Raw genomic sequence first — 18845 nt, 5'->3', positions numbered from 1 at the left:
GTGAAACCCCGTCTCTACTAAAAATACAAAAAAAATTAGCCGGGCACGGTAGCAGGCGCCTGTAGTCCCAGCTACTCGGGAGGCTGAGGCAGGAGAACGGCGTGAACCTGGGAGGCGGAGCTTGCAGTGAGCCGAGATAGCGCCACTGCAGTCCAGCCTGGGCAAAAGAGCGAGACTCCGTCTCAAAAAAAGAAAAGAAAATATGGTCTGTACTACTAGTGTTACCGTATTGTCATTAGAAAATATGGTCTGTACTACTTCCATTTTCTGGCTCAGTATATAGCCAGTTAAAAATATACTCAATGGGCCCTTGATTAAAAAAATATAGTCTGTTTCAGTATATGAAGAAATTTAGATTTTCTCATTATCTTAGTTTTTGACTGTCATGATCTGTCATCAGCCGAAACAGTCTCATATTTTGTTTCTACTTTTTTTCTATCTTTGCATTTGCTATAGATTTTGCTTTAAGAATTTTTATGCTATGTTTTTTGGTGCATAAAAGATCAGAGGAGGTAGATCATCATGTGTTCTGGTTGTTAACATTATAGTGCCCTTCTTTGTTTTATTTATTGCATTTTGCCTTTGATTCAACTTATGTATGAAATGAGTATCATAATTCATTTTTTCTTTAATTTTGACCTTAATTCCTTTGTTAAACATACTTATTGAACACCTACTATGTGCCAGGCACTAGAAACCTATGAATGAGACAGACAAGATCCTGCCCTCATGGAGCTTACATTTTAGTTAGAGATTGGAACAGAAAATAATCAAGTAAAAATAGATATGTGATATATCAGGTGGGGATGAAGATGAATACTCAAAGAATGAAGTAGAGTAAGGATAATTAAATATAAGTTGTCTATTTTTGATAAAGTAGTCAGGAAAGGCTTCTCTGCCTGATACACGTTTGTCATTTTTTTACTTTCCACTTGTCCATCACCTTGTGTGTGTGTGTGTGTGTGTGTGTGTGTGAGAGAGAGAGAGAGAGAGAATATGCCAGGTGGAACAGTTTGCACAAAAGGTATTGTTATAATCTTAATGATCTATAAGTGTGCAAAGGCCTAAATGAGAAGATAGTGGGTATGTCTGGATATGAATTTCTGATCCACATGAGTGGTGAGCTGACCAGAAGGGGGGCAGGATAAGAGGAGAATTAAGGACATTTTGTCTTCCATTCTGTCTGAGTTTGGCTATTATTATGTGTATTATTATTTTTTAAAGAATTATTTCCAATCTTCATCATGATTATTGAATGGATATTCTGTATGATGATTTAATTGAACCCCTGGAATTTCCTGTCACTGGGCAGGACTTAGCATGATGCTGATTGCTCACAGGCTACAGCAGGAAACCAGATCTTGTGGTTTAGAGGGCTTAACTCTTTATACTCTGAGGCTAAAGAGATGTCTTTTAACTTTAGTCAGTCTTTATTATACAGAAGTTTGAATTTTTATGTATATTCAAATAAACCTGGACTTATTTGGAGATTTTCTTCTATTGCTTATGAGAATCTTATTTCACCTCACAATGATAGTCTTTTCAATTTTCTGATAGGTTTTTCTTATGTAATATATGTGCATAATATATACACATATATATACACATATAACATATATAATATATTAAAATTATACACACACACACACACACACACACACACATATCCATGACTCTTGATCTGGAATTTATTTTGGTATATAATACATGATGTAGCTCCAAAAAGCACTGCTTTGCAGTTATCTCAAAAAGATTTATTAAATAATATTTCTTTATCTCCTTTTTGGGGGAAGATTATGTATATGACATTTTTATAGGTAGTCTGCTTTGTTTCTGAACTTTCTATTCTGTTTTGTTGATCAATAACACAGTTTTAATTACAATTATTTTATAATATACTTTATCCCTTACCTACCCCCTTCCCCATTTCTTCTGTAGCAGAATACTCTTTAATATTATATCCTGCTTTTATTACAAGTTAATTTTCTAAAAATTCTGTAGTTAAATGTAGTTTAAAAATTCCTATTGAGAATTCTGACTGGAATTGCATTAGGATATTTTTTTTTTTTTTTTGAGACAACGTGTTATTCTGTCACACCAGCTGGAGTACAGTGGTACAATGATGGCTGATGGCTCTCTGTAGCCTCGACCTCCCAGTCTCAAGCTGTCTTCCCATCTCAGCCTCCCATGTAGCCAGGACTAAAGGCACACACCATTAAAAGGCACAGCTAATTAAAAAAAAAATTTAGAGACAGGGTCTTGCCATGTTGCCCAGGCTAGTCTTGAACTCCTGGACACAAGTGATCCACCCACCTCAGCCTCTCAAAGTACTGGGATTACAGGCATAAGCCACCGTGTCTGGCCAGAAGGAGATATTTTACATCCAAAATAGCAGATAACTATGAATGACCTGTGTGGTGTTTTTTGTTACAAGTATACAAACATAGAAAGTATATATATCTAATTCGTAATACAGGTTGCATCTAGAGAGGCAATAGGGGCATGGAAGTGGAGAGTTATGTGAAGGGTATTATTTCTTAAGAAAAAGTAATAAAACATAAATGGCAAAGTACTCAAACTTACTAAGTCTGGGTAATAGGTAGGAACATGGGTATTATGGCAATCAATCTCTGTACATTTCTAAATATTTGAAATTTTTATAACGAAAAACAAACAAAAACAACAGGTGAGGCAGGATAACCAGGCTTGTAAGCCCCAGAAAACAGCACATGCAATCTGACTCCTATAAACAGACTGGGGTAGTACGTGTATATCCAGACTTTGGAGCCAAACTGTTCAAGTTCCAATCCTAGCTCTACCACATACTAGCTTTATGACCCCAGGCAAGTTACTTAAATGCTCTATGCCTCAGTTTCCCCAACTGTAAAATCAGTGCAATAGTAATAGCTACCTCCTGGGGTTATTGTGAGGATTAGATAAGTGAAGACATGGAAACCACTTAAACAGTGCCTAGTATTTAGTATATGCTCAGTAAGTGTTAGCTATCATTATTATTATATTATTATTACTATTATTACATTTACTACACATACTACATTGTTTTGTGGACATTTTAAATTTTATATAAATGTTGTCATCCAAATTATGGGCCTATCTGCAACTTGCTTGTTTTTCTCAGTACTCATCTGATGTTTTGCAGGGAAATGGCTCATTCCAAGACTAGCTTTTCATGGGCAACCCCTTTCCATCCTTGCCTTGAGAACCCAGCACTGGACTTGTCAAGCTACCGAGCAATTTCTTCTCTTGACCTCCTTGGAGACTTCAAACATGGTTTGAAAAAATCAGAGGAAACTTCAGTTTATGAGGAGGGGAGCTCCCTTGCCTCCATGCCCCACCCACTGCGCAGCCGTGCCTTCTCAGAGAGTCACATCAGCTTGGAGCCCCAAAGCACCCGGGCCTGGGGGCAACATAGGAGGGAGCTCTTTAGCAAAGGTGATGAGACCCAGTCAGATCTTCTCGGAGCCAGGAAGAAGGCCTTTCCTCCTCCTCGCCCTCCTCCTCCCAACTGGGAGAAGTACAGGCTCTTTCGTGCAGCCCAGCAGCAGAAGCAGCAACAGCAGCAGCAACAGCAGCAGCAGAAGCAACAGGAGGAGGAGGAGGAAGAAGAAGAAGAAGAAGAAGAAGAAGAAGAAGAAGAAGAGGAAGAGGAGGAGGAGGAGGGAGAGGAGGAGGAAGAGGAGCTGCCACCCCAGTATTTCAGTTCAGAAACCTCTGGTTCCTGTGCTCTCAATCCTGAGGAGGTCCTGGAGCAGCCACAACCCCTCAGCCTTGGCCACCTGGAGGGCTCTAGACAGGGTTCACAAAGTGTCCCAGCAGAGCAAGAATCCTTTGCACTCCATTCCAGTGATTTCTTGCCTCCAATAAGGGGTCACTTGGGATCTCAACCTGAGCAGGCTCAGCCCCCTTGCTACTATGGCATTGGTGGGCTTTGGAGGACATCGGAACAGGAAGCCACTGAATCCGCCAAGTAAGTACATATGAAAGATACTAGGTCTCTGAAGAGGCAGGCAGCACAAGTTTGAATTTTACCTCCACCATTTACTAACTGGATGACCTCAGGCTGGCCAATTAAACTGCTCCCAGCCTCAGTTTTCTTACCTGGAAAATGGGTATAATGATACTTGCTTCACATGATTGTTATGAATATTAAGATAATCTACATAAAGGATATAGCACCATGCTTAGCACATAGTAGATGATCAGTAAATATCATGTTCTTATCCCTAAATATCTTTATTAAAGTATTGTACTTTTCCTTAGTGTGTCTTCACGGTGTCCATCAACTTCTGGCCCCTGATCCCAAAGACATTGAACACTTGTTGCCTGTACTAGGTCTTTCCCAGAAACCTGGCTCAGGCACTTTTCCTGCCTTCTCTTCTGCTTGCCCTCCAGAATTAGAGGCCAGCTCACAACCTGGCCTGCCTCTGCTCTAGGACAAGTAGCCTGGGCTTCTAAACTCGTCCCCCCACAACCACCAGCATCAAAGGTATTCCTGGGGCTGGGTGCTTCATGCCTTGATAATTCCTTACAATAGTTAAGGACATTCTTTTTCTCTTCCACTTTCTCCCCCTCCTTGTTTACCTGCCTCTTTGCATTCACATGGGTGTGTAATAGGTGGTAGTTGACAGGGTGAGCTGCCTGGGCAGGAAGGCCAAAGCAAGAGTGTGTTCTGGCAGCAGGACTGCCAGTGTTTGTTCACTCCACTGAGCCAGTTGTCATCTGCATGCCCTATAGTGCATGGTTGGGTTTTTTTTATTTCTTTTGCTCCAAAGCAAAAGCCCCGGGACCATCATTGCTATTATTGCTCAGTGCTCTGGCTGTCAGCGGCTCCGCCTGCTCTCCTGTGGAGAGCTCAGCCCACTCTCTGCTGGGGCTGAGGTTCGGGAGGCAGGTGGCTTATAAGTGCTTTCTTTAACTCTCTTTATAGCAGGAATTTGCCTGAGACTTGTTGCAGTTAGAAGTATCTTGTTATCAAGTCTTTTATTGACAGAAAAATCTGTGACTTGTCTATCTGGAGCTAGTTGATCAGTTTTCCAGCCCAAGATGCCATAAGCACAGCATTTACAGGGCCTGGCTCCCAGACACTGTTAAGAATCCTTCATTAGATCCCATGTGGCTGCTTCTCAAGCTGTTCTACCTGGGGAGCATTCTCATTGTAATTAGAAAACATTTTGTGAAAAATACCTGCGATTGTTATCTATCATAGCAGGGAAAAGGGAAAATGACCTCCCAATAGTAGGCACTTAACAAATATTTAAGAAGAAAGAACAAATAAATGAATTGATGAACATTTATTAAGTATTTCTTATATACCAGACACTGCCAGACATTATGTATCTATTTCATTTAATCCTCCCAATAGCCCTATTAGCCATTATTATCCCCATTTGACAGATGAGGAAACTAACTAATTCCAAGTTACACAGCAAAGATTCAAAGCCAGAGCTGTCTGACTCCAAAGCCCATGCTTATTTTGCCTTCCTAGGCAGCCCCTCCCAGAGAGATCACAGGCCAGGAGTCACAGGTCCTCTTCTCTCCTGTAGGGCAAGGTGTACCAGAGGCAGCAGTTACAGGCCCTGGTTCTTCCTTCTTTATGTAGCTCCCTTTGCCTTGGCACCTTGGCCAGACAGAAAGAAATCACTATTGCTAGAGATCTTGTAACTTGCTCCAGAGATTTATTTTTAATGACTATGGGATGCAAGGGAAAACATTTGTTTGCACACAGCTCTGCCTGTGGCTACAAAATCAATTAGATGCTCCTTTGAGTGATGGAGATTTAAGGAACAGCATCATTCCCAAAATAGCTAATTTTTTTGATTGCTTACTATGTGCCCTGCATTGTTCTAAGCACTTTGGGTAACGATTGATTTAATCATCAAAATAAACTTATGAAATAGTTACCATTCATCTTCTTCATTTCTTAGATGAAAAAAGCGAGGCCCAGGGAGATAAAGTAACTTTATCACAAGATCTCAGGTAGCTCACTATGCTTGCTATATCATCCCATGATCTCTGGGCCCTTGAAGAAGATTCTATTCCAGAACGTAGGAGAGGACAGTGTCCTAGCCAGAAGGAAGCAGCTTTAAGATTTTGTAAGGGACATATTGATGCATAATATTTTGAATCTAAAATGCAAACAAAGATATCCTAATTTCAGCCAAGTTAAACTCTAGTACCTTTATAACCTACATACTGTTCTGTTAAAAAATGCTGGGATACACACAGAAGCCAATTAGTGGAATAATTAAGTATTATTTAAGTCTAATAACTCTGATTCAGGTATAGGTATAGCTTGCTTTATGGACTCTATGCATTTCCTCTCAGTGCTCTGTGAAAGGAATCTGATTTTTGCTTTGATGTTTACTACATAGATCACCTATAATCGCTTCCCTATTAATGGAGGTGATAAGGAAAGGATCCCTAGAACATAGTGCCTAATATGATGTACTATAATATGATGCAGGGATGTGTATGCTGGGGAACTGAGTCTCCAATTAGCACATCCTTTTTTTCCTTTATAACACCTTCTGACACAGAACTTTCACACATACCCTAAATATTTTTCTTGTAGATAGGAATTCCCTAAGTTCAGACCTTCATATTCCCTCCAGAATATTCTCCATTATCTGCTAACATAGATATACTCTAGCCAGAAAATTCCTTACATGTAGGCTTTTATATGATCTCAAGTTGTCCCTTTGGCAGTATAGCATAGCGGCTTGAAGCACAGATTCTAGAGTCAGGTTGTCCAGGTGCAAATCGCAGGTCTGTCATTTAATGTCTGGTGACCTTGGGGAAGTCACTGTACCTCTTGTTGCCTCATGTTCCTTATCTGTATAATGGTTTTCATGAGCATTCAATTATATATTTATATACCTATGTGTGTGTGTATCTATCTTAGGATGGTTTCTGGGGCATGGTAAGTATGGTGTGCATGTTAGCTAGTATTGCTCTTTTATCAGTGTTACAAGCTTGAAACTTACATATAAATGAATTTACCTAGGATAGAGAATATTGGCGTGCCCAACTTTCTTTTGTGTGATGAATTAGGAGACAGCATAGCATGAATCAGTAAATAGCTGTGGAGCCTTTTAACCATTATTTTTGACCTTTATCTAAGAACTGCAAATAGCTGCAAAAATGACTAATGAGTTTCTCCTGTTTTCCCTTTCAAACAGCTAGAGGTTAGCAAAGGGGTAGTGACACAGACAGGTGGAGGATGGGAGTGGCTAGCAGGCAGTGAGAATATAGTGAGGGTGGGCCACCCCCTAGCATAAACCACGGGCAAAATTATTTGCCCCTCCATCGCTGAGACCTGACATTGTAGCATTTCTCTCTACTTCCTTCCTCACACCAGACCGGAAGCTTTGATGGCAGAAGAGGCCAAACCCAAGCCAGCATGGAACCAGAACTACTTTTTTTCCTGAGGAGAAGTTCTATTTCATGGGCTGGGGCTCTGAGAAGCAATGCCTCAGCCCCACAGGCTTTGGTGAACCCAAGACAACAGGGTCTGTTGCTATACTTGTCAAGCCCCTGGGTGCCACTGGTTCCATTTTTTTCCCCATTTCATTCTACAACCATGGAGGAGGCAGGAGCCATTGGGAATACGCCATAAGTGGAGAGATGCTATCCCTTTTCAGGCTGAAGTCCTGCCCTACAGCAGGCAATGTCTGAAGAGTTCATGAGAGATGTGGTGGGTGGTGACAAGTCCCTGGCAAGGTGCTAACCACAGCCTCTAACATGGCGACCACTGTTGAGGTCGTGGGTGACCTCTTTGCTGTGGGAGATCTGCAGCAGAGGGTCCATTTCAAGTAGGAGTGGCATTGGAAAAGAAAAAAATGATGAGAGTGTCCAGGAAAGCCACAGGGTGCCTTTGTAAGCAAGAAGACTAGATAGAGCCAGGATGGGTTGAGATCCAGGGGTAGGTCTGAGGGAGGCCAGCAGGCTTGGAGAACCAATAGCTAAGGTCTCAGATACTTCTCTACCACCTAGCCCCTACTTTGGGATCTACGTACTGGGTCATGCACCAAAGGGATGATGATCAGAAGGCCTGCCAGGTTTTCTGGATTTTAATTGAGTGTTAATGACCAAACCAAATTATCTCGAAAGAAGTCTCCCTAGCCAATGAAGTCAGGGGCATGGGAATAGCCTTCTAAGTTCTTAAAACTTGCCTTTACTTAACTCGTTTGCCTTCATGTGGCCTGTTTACATTTGAACAGTGCCTTCTCCATTTTTTTCACTCCTTGGTGAAGCAGGGTTCCATTTTTCAGATGGAGAAATTAAGAAACAGAAATGTCAGCAGCCTCTCAACAGAGGTGCTCAAATGGTCATTCTTTGTTTCCACAGACAAGAGTTTCAGCACTTTTCACCTCCTCCAGGGGCCCCAGGAATCCCTACCTCTTACTCAGCTTATTACAATATTTCTGTGGCCAAGGCAGAGCTGCTGAACAAACTGAAAGACCAACCTGAGATGGCAGAGATTGGCCTAGGAGAGGAGGAAGTTGACCATGAACTGGCTCAAAAAAAGGTAAAGTTTTTTGATGTGCCCTAGAGATTTTCAGAATTTAGCTTGAATGTGTCTGGAGGATGACCAGCCTTCTACACTCTCTAGAACATCTCGCATTCCCATATTTTCAGTATGGAAATCATACAGCCTCTCTGGGTTTCTCACAGATCCAAGTCCTGTCTATTTTTGATCCAGTCGATAATAATAATAACAATCATAATCATCATTATTGTCTCTGTGATCCTTACAACAACCCAACAAGGGCTGGGCACGGTGGCTTACGCCTGTAATCCCAGCACTTTGGGAGGCCAAGGCGGGTGGATCACCTGAGGTCAGGAGTTCGAGAACAGCCTGGCCAACATGGTGAAACCCCGTCTCTACTAAAAATACAAAAATTAGCCAGGCGTGGTGGCGGGCACCTGTAATCCCAGCTGCTCGGGACACTGAGACAGGAGAATCGCTTGAACCCGGGAGGCAGAGGTTGCAGTGAGCCGAGATCGCACCACTGCACTCCAGCCTGGGCAACAAAGAGTGAAACTCCGTCTCAAAAAAAAAAAAGAACTGCCCAACAAGGCAGATATTACTATCCCTTTTTTACTAGTTGAAGGGACTAATTTGCCCAGGGGTTACAGACTAAATGGTAGATCCAGCACTTGAAGTCAAGACTGTCTGAATTTCTACTGTACAGTACATGCTGTCTCTCTGAATTAAGCCAGCCTTGTAAGTAACTCTCTACCCAGGGCACATCAGAGTTTCTGCCAGTGGGCTCTTCTAACCAATGGCAGTGCCATTGATTTTTATTCTTTGTGCAACTTTGTGGGAGACAGAAGAGACTAAGTAAAATAAGGACAAATTATAGGCTGGCAAACTTTAGTATTTATTTGCAAGGATAGTCAATTATGTCTTAAAAGTACAAAATAGTTAAGTGGAGATGATGATGTTGTTGCTGTTCCAAAGCTTTCCTTTCTTTGTCTAAGTACCACTAGTCTGGTTTTCTAATCGAATTCTTGGAATCACTTTCCCCTCCCTGCACTTACCTATTGTATTTCATAAGCAAATAGGGTTGTCATGGCAACCTCAAAGGCTCAATTTACCTCTTTGTGGACATCTGAACTCAATGTAAATTGTTCTGCCCATATTTCTTTCAGGACATGACCCGTAGGAAGGTACAGGGCCATTTGCAAAAGTCCTTCCTCCAATTTCCTATCTGAAGTAAAATGTCAGGGGAAGAATTGGAAGCATGGTGGTGTTGAAGTTTTATTGATGCAGATGTCTGCTTCCTTGGATTCCATGTTCCCTGAGCAGGGGTACTCCTAGCTTACTCAGGGCCTGGCCTCTGCAGGGGCAAACCTAGAAGTCTGACCAGGAAAAGAGAGAGATGATCAGAAATGGCAGAGCACAGAACAACAGAAAGTGAACTAAAGTGATTGTGGGTGGGCTATGACAGTTTTTGTCTCTGAGGAAGAAAGGTGAGGAATGTCACCAATTTGTGATGTCCCAGAAAAAACAACTCAGCTCTGGCTGGATCTGTGATGACTCCACACCTCTATCCATCACACTTCCCCAGGACTGAGGTTCAGGTTGTAGAGCACAAGTTCCAAGAAGTAAAGGGCTCTCTCCACTTTTATCCTTCCATCTGTCCCTGGAGCTTGGGAACTGGGGTGGGAAGGTGATTTTCCAAGTGGGTCATTTTCCAGATGGCCCCCAGCCATCCTTTGTCCCCAGCATTGACTTTTATTTGGGAGAGCAGATGGTGGGAATATAACTGGCAGCCTCTTCATCTAATTGTGTTGCCTTATTCATGTCACTGATCCCCAGTTCCCAGTGGGTTTTGGAATTTTCCCCAAATGCAAACCTATTATACTTCAGACTGAGATCATGGTGATCTCCTGACTTTTGAAGAGTTCTAAAATACGACAACAGGTCTTGGTACCTGGAGGAGGCTTTCTTAGTCTTGGTCACTTTGGACATCTCTAATTAAACTACTAGAGGGGAATACATTCCAGAAAACTAGAAGCCTATGGTCCTAGTGCTTGGGCCAGAATAAGATTAAAACATACATTGAAGCATACTCCTATGTACAAGATACTATTCTAAACATGTAACGTGTGATAACTTATTTAATTCTCATAACAACTCTATGAGGTAGGTCCTATTGTTATCCTATTTTTTAGATGTGGAAATTGACGTGCAGAGAGGTTGAGTAATTTGCTCAAGGTCGTATATAATCGCACTACTTTTCCAGCAGAGCAGGAGTTCAAACTCTGGTAGTCTGGCACTGGAGCCTCTGTGCTCTTAACCACAAAGCAATACTGGCTACAGAGGCTATGGGCAGCCTGGGACAGGGCCATTCTTGTCGTAACCTTGCAGCTAGACAAGTATTTATTAGTTTGTAAAACTAATTTAATAATAATAATAACATTAGTAAGCATGCATCGAGCATTTAAGTGCCAGTCATAATACTAAGTCTTTTACTTATGTGGTTTCATTTACCCATCAGAAAATCTCTGGAGTTGGGGAGGTGTCCACTTTACAGATGAGGAAACAGAAGTGGGATTAGGTATCTATCCTAAGGCCATAGAGTTTGGAGGTAGAATTGGAATCCAGATGTCTCTGACTCTAAAACTCCACTGTACTTCCCTGTGACTGTACTCACCTATAGGGGAGACAAATCAGAAGACAGACAGCACTTCCCTTAAGAAACTTACAATCAATAGCAGGTGAGAGATCAGACACACACAAGGAATGGAAAGTGAGGAACTTCAAGTTACACTATAGGGTTCTAATCCTAAAATACTTAAAAGCTCGGACAAAAAAGATCACTGAGAGAAGACTTACAGAGGAGGGCTTCCTGTGGGGGAGGGGAGGGGCAGAGCCGTCCCCTGAAGAAGTTTAGGAATAACCAAAATGAAGAAAGAGATAAAGACTAGATGGAACTGCATAAGCTACTCAGGAACACAAGAATGAGTGTTGTGAACACAGAGGAGAGTGAGCTAATTCTGAAAGGCTCTGAGGAGGGACATTAGAATGGCAAGGTGGGGCCAGACTGAGTAACAAATAATAGCAGCCTAGCTTTTATGCAGCACTTACTATGGGCCAAACACTTTGCATGCGTAATCTCATTGACTCCTTATTATGACTCAATGCAGTGGGTAAAGCAATTATCCCCATTCTACAGATAAAGAAAGTGAAGCTCAATAATGTCAAGTCACCCAAGGTCCCACAGCTACGAAGTGGCAAAGCTATAAGTCAAACCCAGTCGTTATGACTCCAGAACTCACAGTCTTATCCAAAAGGCCTCAAAAGCCAAGCTAAGGAAGCAAAGATCTAGCATAGTGCCATGAACTTGAGAGGTACTTAAATGGATTGAAGGAGAATGAATGAAGTGATAGGCAAATACCTTAGTGCAAATGCTTTTCCAACCTAGGCTCTCAAAAGGACTGTAGCTCCTATTTATTAAATAGTCCCAGGAAGGGAGTGGGTGCAGAGGCTCACACCTGTGATCCCAGCATTTTGGGAGGCTGAGGGGGGCTGATCACTTGAGGTCAGCCTGGCCAACATCATGAAACCCCATCTCTACTAAAAGTACACACACACACACACACACACACACACACACACACACACAAAATTAGCCTGGCATCCATGACATGCACCTGTAACCTCAGCTACTTAGGAGGCCGAGACACAAGAATCGCTTGAACCTGGGAGGCGGAGGTTGCAGTGAGATGAGATCGTGCCACTGCACTCCAGCCTGGGCAACAGAGTGAGACTCCATCTCAAAAAAAAAAAAAAAAAGTGCCAGCAAGTATTTATTAAGTTGCATCTGGTAAATGAAGCTTAGTGCATGGATACCACTTACCCAATGCCAAAAAGTTTGGTGATGACGTGGAGATCCCCACCAGATGGATAGAAGGTGCTTGCCCAAAAGACTGGAGTTGCTCATGACTTGCCCAAGTTTCCTTTGTTTCCAGTGACTAGGATAGAGCCCACCATCTGTTCCTTGGATTCCAAAACAGAGGTTACAGGCACAAATCAGTTTCTGTTGATCCCCATTCTCATCCTTTGTCTTCTCCTGTTTAATTCCCCTAGATACAGCTTATCGAAAGCATCAGCAGAAAACTTTCTGTCTTGCGGGAGGCCCAGCGAGGGCTGCTAGAGGACATCGATGCCAATTCTGCCCTTGGGGAGAAGGTGGAGGCCAACTTAAAAGCCGTCTGCAAATCCAATGAATTTGAAAAGTACCACTTGTTTGTTGGGGACCTGGACAAAGTGGTCAACCTGTTGCTGTCACTCTCTGGACGACTGGCCCGGGTGGAGAATGCTCTCAACAGCATCGATTCAGAGGCCAACCAGGAGAAGGTAGAGTTGGGGTCTCTGGGGTGCAGGTAGAGGGAAATGCCATTTGTTTCTTCTCAGGGCTCCCTCTTTCAAGTTGGGCTACCATGGGAAACAGTAGAGCATGGGGTTAAAAGCATGTGAGCACTGAGGATGGGCACGGTGGCTCATGTCTGTAATCCCAGTACTTTGGGAGGCCAAAGCGGGCAGATTGCTTCAGTCCAGGAGTTTGAGACCAACCTGGGCAACTTAGTGAATCCCCATCTCTACTAAAAATACAAAAATCAGCCTGGCATGGTGGCGCATGCTTATAATCCCAGCTACTCCAGAGGCTGAGGTGGAAGGTTTGCTTGAGCCTGGGAGGCGGAGACTGCCGTGAGCAAAGATTGTGCCACTGCACTCCAGCCTGGGTGACAGAGCAAGACCCTGTCTCAAAAAAATAATAATAATAAAATAAAAAAATAAGAGTGTGAACACTGGCTTTTAAGTGCCCTGAAATTCTTGCCCTACCATTTATTAGCTGTGTGACTGTGGACAACTCACATAACGTCACTCTGCCTCAATCTCTTCATCTGTAAAATGAGGTGAGCATACTACCTGCCTTATGGGATTATTGTGAGAATTAAATTAGTTTATGTTAATTACATAAAACAGGGCCTGGGACAGGGTAAACACTGAATCAATGCTAGCTCCAGTAGTAGTAGTAGCAGCAGCAGTTTTGCCTCACTCTAGAGTTGGAGGGGGAGGTCTCATCAAGTAGTTGAGACTGGAAAGCTGTCAGTTTCACAGGTTGGGTCACTATGCATATATTCCTGAACCAAAATTGCATCACCTTTCCCTATACAGGTGGCTTTGGATATACCTTTGAATCCACAACAAGAGGCACATATCTACATACATACACAGACACATAGACTCACACATACCCACTCACACAGACACACACATCATACAGAAAGCACCTCCACAGTGACAGTTGTTCACCAGATGAAAGGGACACAGGCTGGCTTTGTCAGAGCCTTCCTCCACCCCAAGCCCAGTGGTGGTCCCTACACTGAAGACAGCATTAAACAGATGGAAAGAGGTGATTTCACATCCCCTATCCAGAATTGTTGTCATGTTTACCCTCCCGCTACAGGAAACAAAGGCTTTTGCATGGAGGTGGACTTCAGGGCAGAAAATCTAGGACTGACTAATTAGCAGAATGTATAGCTGCTTTGTGGCAGCATCTCTGGTGGAGTACTGCTAGGCAGCACTGTTGGACAGATGCCTGGTAATTGGGAGAGCCCTTACTTGGTCCTCTACTTCCCCAGTTGGTGCTGATAGAGAAGAAGCAGCAGCTGACGGGGCAGTTGGCAGATGCCAAGGAGCTGAAGGAGCACGTGGACCGCCGGGAGAAGTTGGTGTTTGGCATGGTCTCCCGCTACCTGCTTCAGGACCAGCTCCAAGATTACCAGCACTTTGTCAAGATGAAATCTGCTCTCATCATTGAACAGCGAGAGCTGGAGGAGAAGATCAAGCTCGGGGAAGAGCAGCTCAAATGTCTCAGGGAGAGTCTACTCCTGGGGCCCAGCAATTTCTAATTCTACCAGCACTCTGCCACAGCATCCCTGCCCAGCCATGTGGGAAGTGCTTTCAGTCTTCTTTGTTAGCAGTTTCTCAGCAAGTAGATAGCAATTAGCAGTTTGTTCCAGCCCTCTACCCTGGATGTCTCTCACTACCCCTTCCCTAGCAGTGGTCCTAACCAGCTAGGAGACCCTGGGGAAGCCACAAGCTTCTACCCAAGGGAGCTGCAGCAAGGTATGATCTTAGAACCACACTCTCCTTCCCACAGTTTCCAAGCGCAAGTACTTGCTGCACAGAGAACCAAGGAAGTGCCTTCATTCTGCTTTGTACTAGGACACCAAAGACATCAAGTACTCATCACCCACCCATATCATCAACAGCCTCTAAAGCCTCAGAGGGAAGCTGCCTTGCAGCTCTACTCTGCCCCAGGGCTTGTAGCCCAGCCATTTCTCACAGTGAGCTGGCTGCCTTAAGGGCATTCACCTGGCACCAGTTTCAGGGCCTCACCCAAGCTTTGCAGGGGAAAGCACAGAGGGAGGAATTACACTGAAAAAATGCAAGCAAAGGTTGAGTACCCCCAGGTGCCCCTTAGGAAGGAACCAGGTTTAAATAGGCTCTACCCTTACCTTTCCCAGCAGCAAGTTCAGGGGAAGAGGCCTACTCTTAGCCCTGGCTAGTGTGACCCTCTTCCTGTCCTAAGACTTTGGTCCTACCACCTCTTGTTTCATCTTTCCTTTACATTGCTGGGGGTTACCGCAGGTGCCTACCCCAGGGCTTCACCATATGGGCCATTAATAGCTCTACTAAAACTGACTTCTAGATGTAGGTTTCATTATTGGGGGAGGGGGTTCTTATTGTTATATTTTAAATAGCCTTTTGATTTTATTTATTTTTATGTTTTGATTATTTTTTTCTTTTTTAACTAATAAGGCGAGAAGAGGGAAGTTGGAGAGGGAAAAGTTAGCCCAGAAGGAAAGCATTTTCTGCAGATCAGCCTGAATCCACCGTGGCTAGGTAAGCAAGTGCCAAGGCGTTGAATTGTTCCCACCGTAGCTACCGATGTCTAGGAAGGAGTTTTCCCCTTGAACTCAGAGCCTCCCTACTGTGGCCTGGCCTTGTACTTCCCTTAAAGTCTAAGTGAGTTGAGTTTAGCATTCCCCAGCAGGGTTCAAGTTTTTCTTACTGATTTGTTTTTGAAACCAAAGAAATCTCCTGAAACGGAGAAAGGTTCAGCCATTTCTCTACCATCTCCAAGCTATGGGATCAGTAGAGGTGAGCTCAGAAGGAACTCGTCTAACCATTGCCTTCTCAGCCTGTGGCCTGGCTCAAGGGAACCAAAACTCAAGGTAGCTGGGAGCTCCAGCCAGAGCCAGCTCCCCAGAGCAATTGATGACCCAGCCAGGATCTTAGGCATACAAACAACTAAAACTGCTGCTGTTGCCAAGGCCCTGACACCAGTAGCAAGTATCTATGCTGGAAAAGCAGCCCTGAGGTGGACGATAGCAAGAAGGGGGTTATGGCCAAATGCTGCCCTGTTATCCAGCTTAGCTCCCTGTTCCTCACTAACTGGGGCCAGTCCTTGGTATCACACAACCCAGCAAGGCCTGGCATCTCTTCTAGTTACTGCTGAGTTCCTCAGGGTCCTTGAAGGTCAACTGTAGCAGCAGGGATGTCTCATTCAACCAAAGAATTTGCCAGGGAACTTTTGCTGCTGTTACAAATACTTGTCACTAGCTTCCATTTCCTCTTCATTGTATTTGAAAACAATGGGAGAATCTTGGCCAGCAGGGTGTCCTGTGGTGGGGGGTGGGGTAAGCCTTTCTGTGGAGCCCTGGGTTTGCTCTTAGTACTGCTGCCAGAAACACTGTTAGAATGGCAACCCTGCCATTCCCCCCTCCAGTGGAAGATTCTACTTTATTCAGGAAGGCTGGTGGCTTGCAGGGGCTAGGCTTACACAAGCCAGCCAAGATTGACAAGGTAGGGGAGTGCTTTCAATGGAGGCCATAGTTGTCATCTTTTCTTCTGAGCAGGCTCTAGCACAAACAATGAGCAAATTGAGATGTCCTGTATTGGGAGGATGAGGCTGATATGTTTCACCATTCTCAGATTTGTGGGCTAGAACACCTTTTTGGGAATATGGGCCTAGGGAAAAGAATGGTCACTTACCTGGACACTATGGCCACAGTCTGAGTTTTTCTAGTCAGCATGTGATTGGTTGTACCTTAAGTTTATGGCACCAAAAATACTATTAACTCTGTTATTTTTGTTCTTAATCCCATCTCAAATTAGTTTCTAGAGTTGGAATCAGAACACAAGGACACTCATTTTCACATGGAGGGAAATTTGCCAAAGCACTTAAAAAATAACCCCAAAAGTATACCGAGCAGTGAAGCTTGGTAGATAAAGGTGAACTGCTAAACAGACACTGGCATGCCACACTCCTGCCAGGGCAGTCTCATTGTGTGTGATAGTGCTGCAAAGCTGCCAGTATTACTTGAGATGCAGTCTCTCTCCCCTGTTCTCAGTTCCTGGGCTCAGCCCTCCTCCAAGGCCTGCCAGTGAGTAGCAGTTTGGAAGGCAGGCCAAGGGAGATCCCCAAAGACAGTTATCAGTCTTGACTTCTGCTCTCTCCCTTCAAATACTTATACAGGCGCCCATGAGTAAGTCAGTGCATGAGTTACTATCACATGTCCCCCCAACCCCTCCTGCCACCTCCCGGGGCTCTGGATAATTGAATCTCCCTGAGTCCCACAGCTGGAGACTCAACCAGGATATAGCTGTAAATGCCCAAGTAGAATCTGACAGAATAAGACAGAGACGCTGAAAATAAAGCCCTAGAAAGGAAGAAATTGGAAGCAAAGAAAAGGAAAGGTGAAAAGATAAAAAGCCTCTTTCAAGGTTAGGTTCAGGTTCTGTTTTCCATTTAACCTCATGTGTCAAAAAGCTGCCCAGGCACACCAGAGCCACATCCTGAACCCAACCCTCCCTGACAGTGCTGCTCTGCCAGTAGCAAGCCCCAGATGGAGGAAGCTGGGCCCATTTCTGGCCACTTCCACCCATTTGGAGCTTGGTGACTCCCACTGTCTTTGCCAGAGGAGTCGTCTATGCCAATAATATTTCTGCAACAGCATATTATATTTGAAGATTAGTAGATCTTTTTGGGGGGGCAGGGGACAGTTTCTATAGATGAAGAACCAGTGTTGGTTGTACAGCTGTTGGGGGTCATCTATCCCATGTGAAACTATTCTTTTTCCAAATCTTGTTGTTTCTCCATTTGTGTCCTCCACCACTCCCTTCTTGGCTGACATAGATATGCCTGCCAGATTGTCATCAAGGGACATATTTCAATAAAAGGTGCTAAGGACAAAAAAAAATCTCATGTGTTTTAACTCAGGTGATGGAAGTCTAAAGATTCTGCTGAAAAGTACTGGAAAGGAATTTTGTCACTTATCCATAGTCCTTCACAGATAAACATATGACCAGACCCTTACCCACATCCCTAAAACCCTTACCCTGGCCTCTGAGGGATGGTATTGATGCTATACCATTCATCATCCCCAGTTAAATAGCAGGATCTGCCATAGCCTTTTTAGGGGAACAGCTTTTAGACATCTATTTCAAGACCATCCTGAGTAGAGGGTACAGAGTTTAAGCCATTGGTTATTTCTGTTGTTATCACAGTATTGAAACATGGTATTTTTCTACTCAGAAGGACCTCAGGATCACAGTCCTGCCCTTTAACTCACTGATATATTTCTTCCTCTCTGGTTACTCAGTGGCAACATCACATCCAGTCTAACCCCATGTTTAGAATGGAGAAAAAGTCAACAATAGGTATAATCTCAGGTATAGACCTAAGCAGTATACAGAGTCTAGTTCTGGAGTCTAGCCTGATCGAAGGTAAGCCATTCTTTCTAGACTTCTTCCAATCTTGAATTCTGTCTAGTATTTTCATCTTACTTCTAGCTGATAGTCCACTCTCACACCTTAACGCTCAGCTCCCTGGAAAGCAAGGGCCTTGCTGATCTGCTCTCCAAGGCAATCTCAAAGATTAGACTCAAATGTATTCCAGGCAGCAACTCTGACATTGAAAAGCTTTCTCTTTTCGTGATCCATACTCTGTTCACATTCCAACTATCCTCCTTCTACTCAAGATATCCATTGTGGTAGAGTAGAAAGAGTCCAGCTTTGGCATTAGAATGAACTGTGTTCAAATCCTGGTTCTGCCACTTATTCAGTGAACCTGGGCTACTAGCTCAACTTCTGAGGTCATTTTCTTATCTGTAAAATGGGAACAGTATTATCTTGCTTGCAGAGTTATTGTAACTTGAAAATAATAAATAAAAGCCACCAACAGCGAGAGGGAGCCAAGATGGCCAAATAGGAACAGCTCCGGTCTACAGTTCCCAGCGTG

At 43.6% G+C, this 18845-nt stretch overlaps 1 protein-coding gene across 2 annotated transcripts in view; it reads left to right on the top strand.

Moving 5' to 3' along the window:
• SHROOM4 (shroom family member 4) overlaps positions 1-17107 on the top strand; it is a 219176-nt gene extending 202069 nt beyond the window's left edge. For both annotated transcript variants that reach the window (XM_032756961.2, XM_032756960.2), the window contains 4 exons: positions 3161-3988; positions 8368-8548; positions 12620-12889; positions 14179-17107. In XM_032756961.2, the coding sequence (XP_032612852.1) occupies positions 3161-3988; positions 8368-8548; positions 12620-12889; positions 14179-14448 (1549 nt within the window). In that variant the 3' untranslated portion in view covers positions 14449-17107. The remainder of the gene's footprint in view (positions 1-3160; positions 3989-8367; positions 8549-12619; positions 12890-14178) is intronic.
• The last annotated feature ends 1738 nt before the right edge of the window (positions 17108-18845 follow it).

This window comes from Hylobates moloch, unplaced genomic scaffold, assembly GCF_009828535.3.
Source record: "Hylobates moloch isolate HMO894 unplaced genomic scaffold, HMol_V3 SCAFFOLD_7, whole genome shotgun sequence".
NCBI lineage: Eukaryota > Metazoa > Chordata > Mammalia > Primates > Hylobatidae > Hylobates > Hylobates moloch.
Note: the sequence above shows the minus strand (reverse complement) of the source record. Positions and strands in the feature narration are given on the sequence as shown.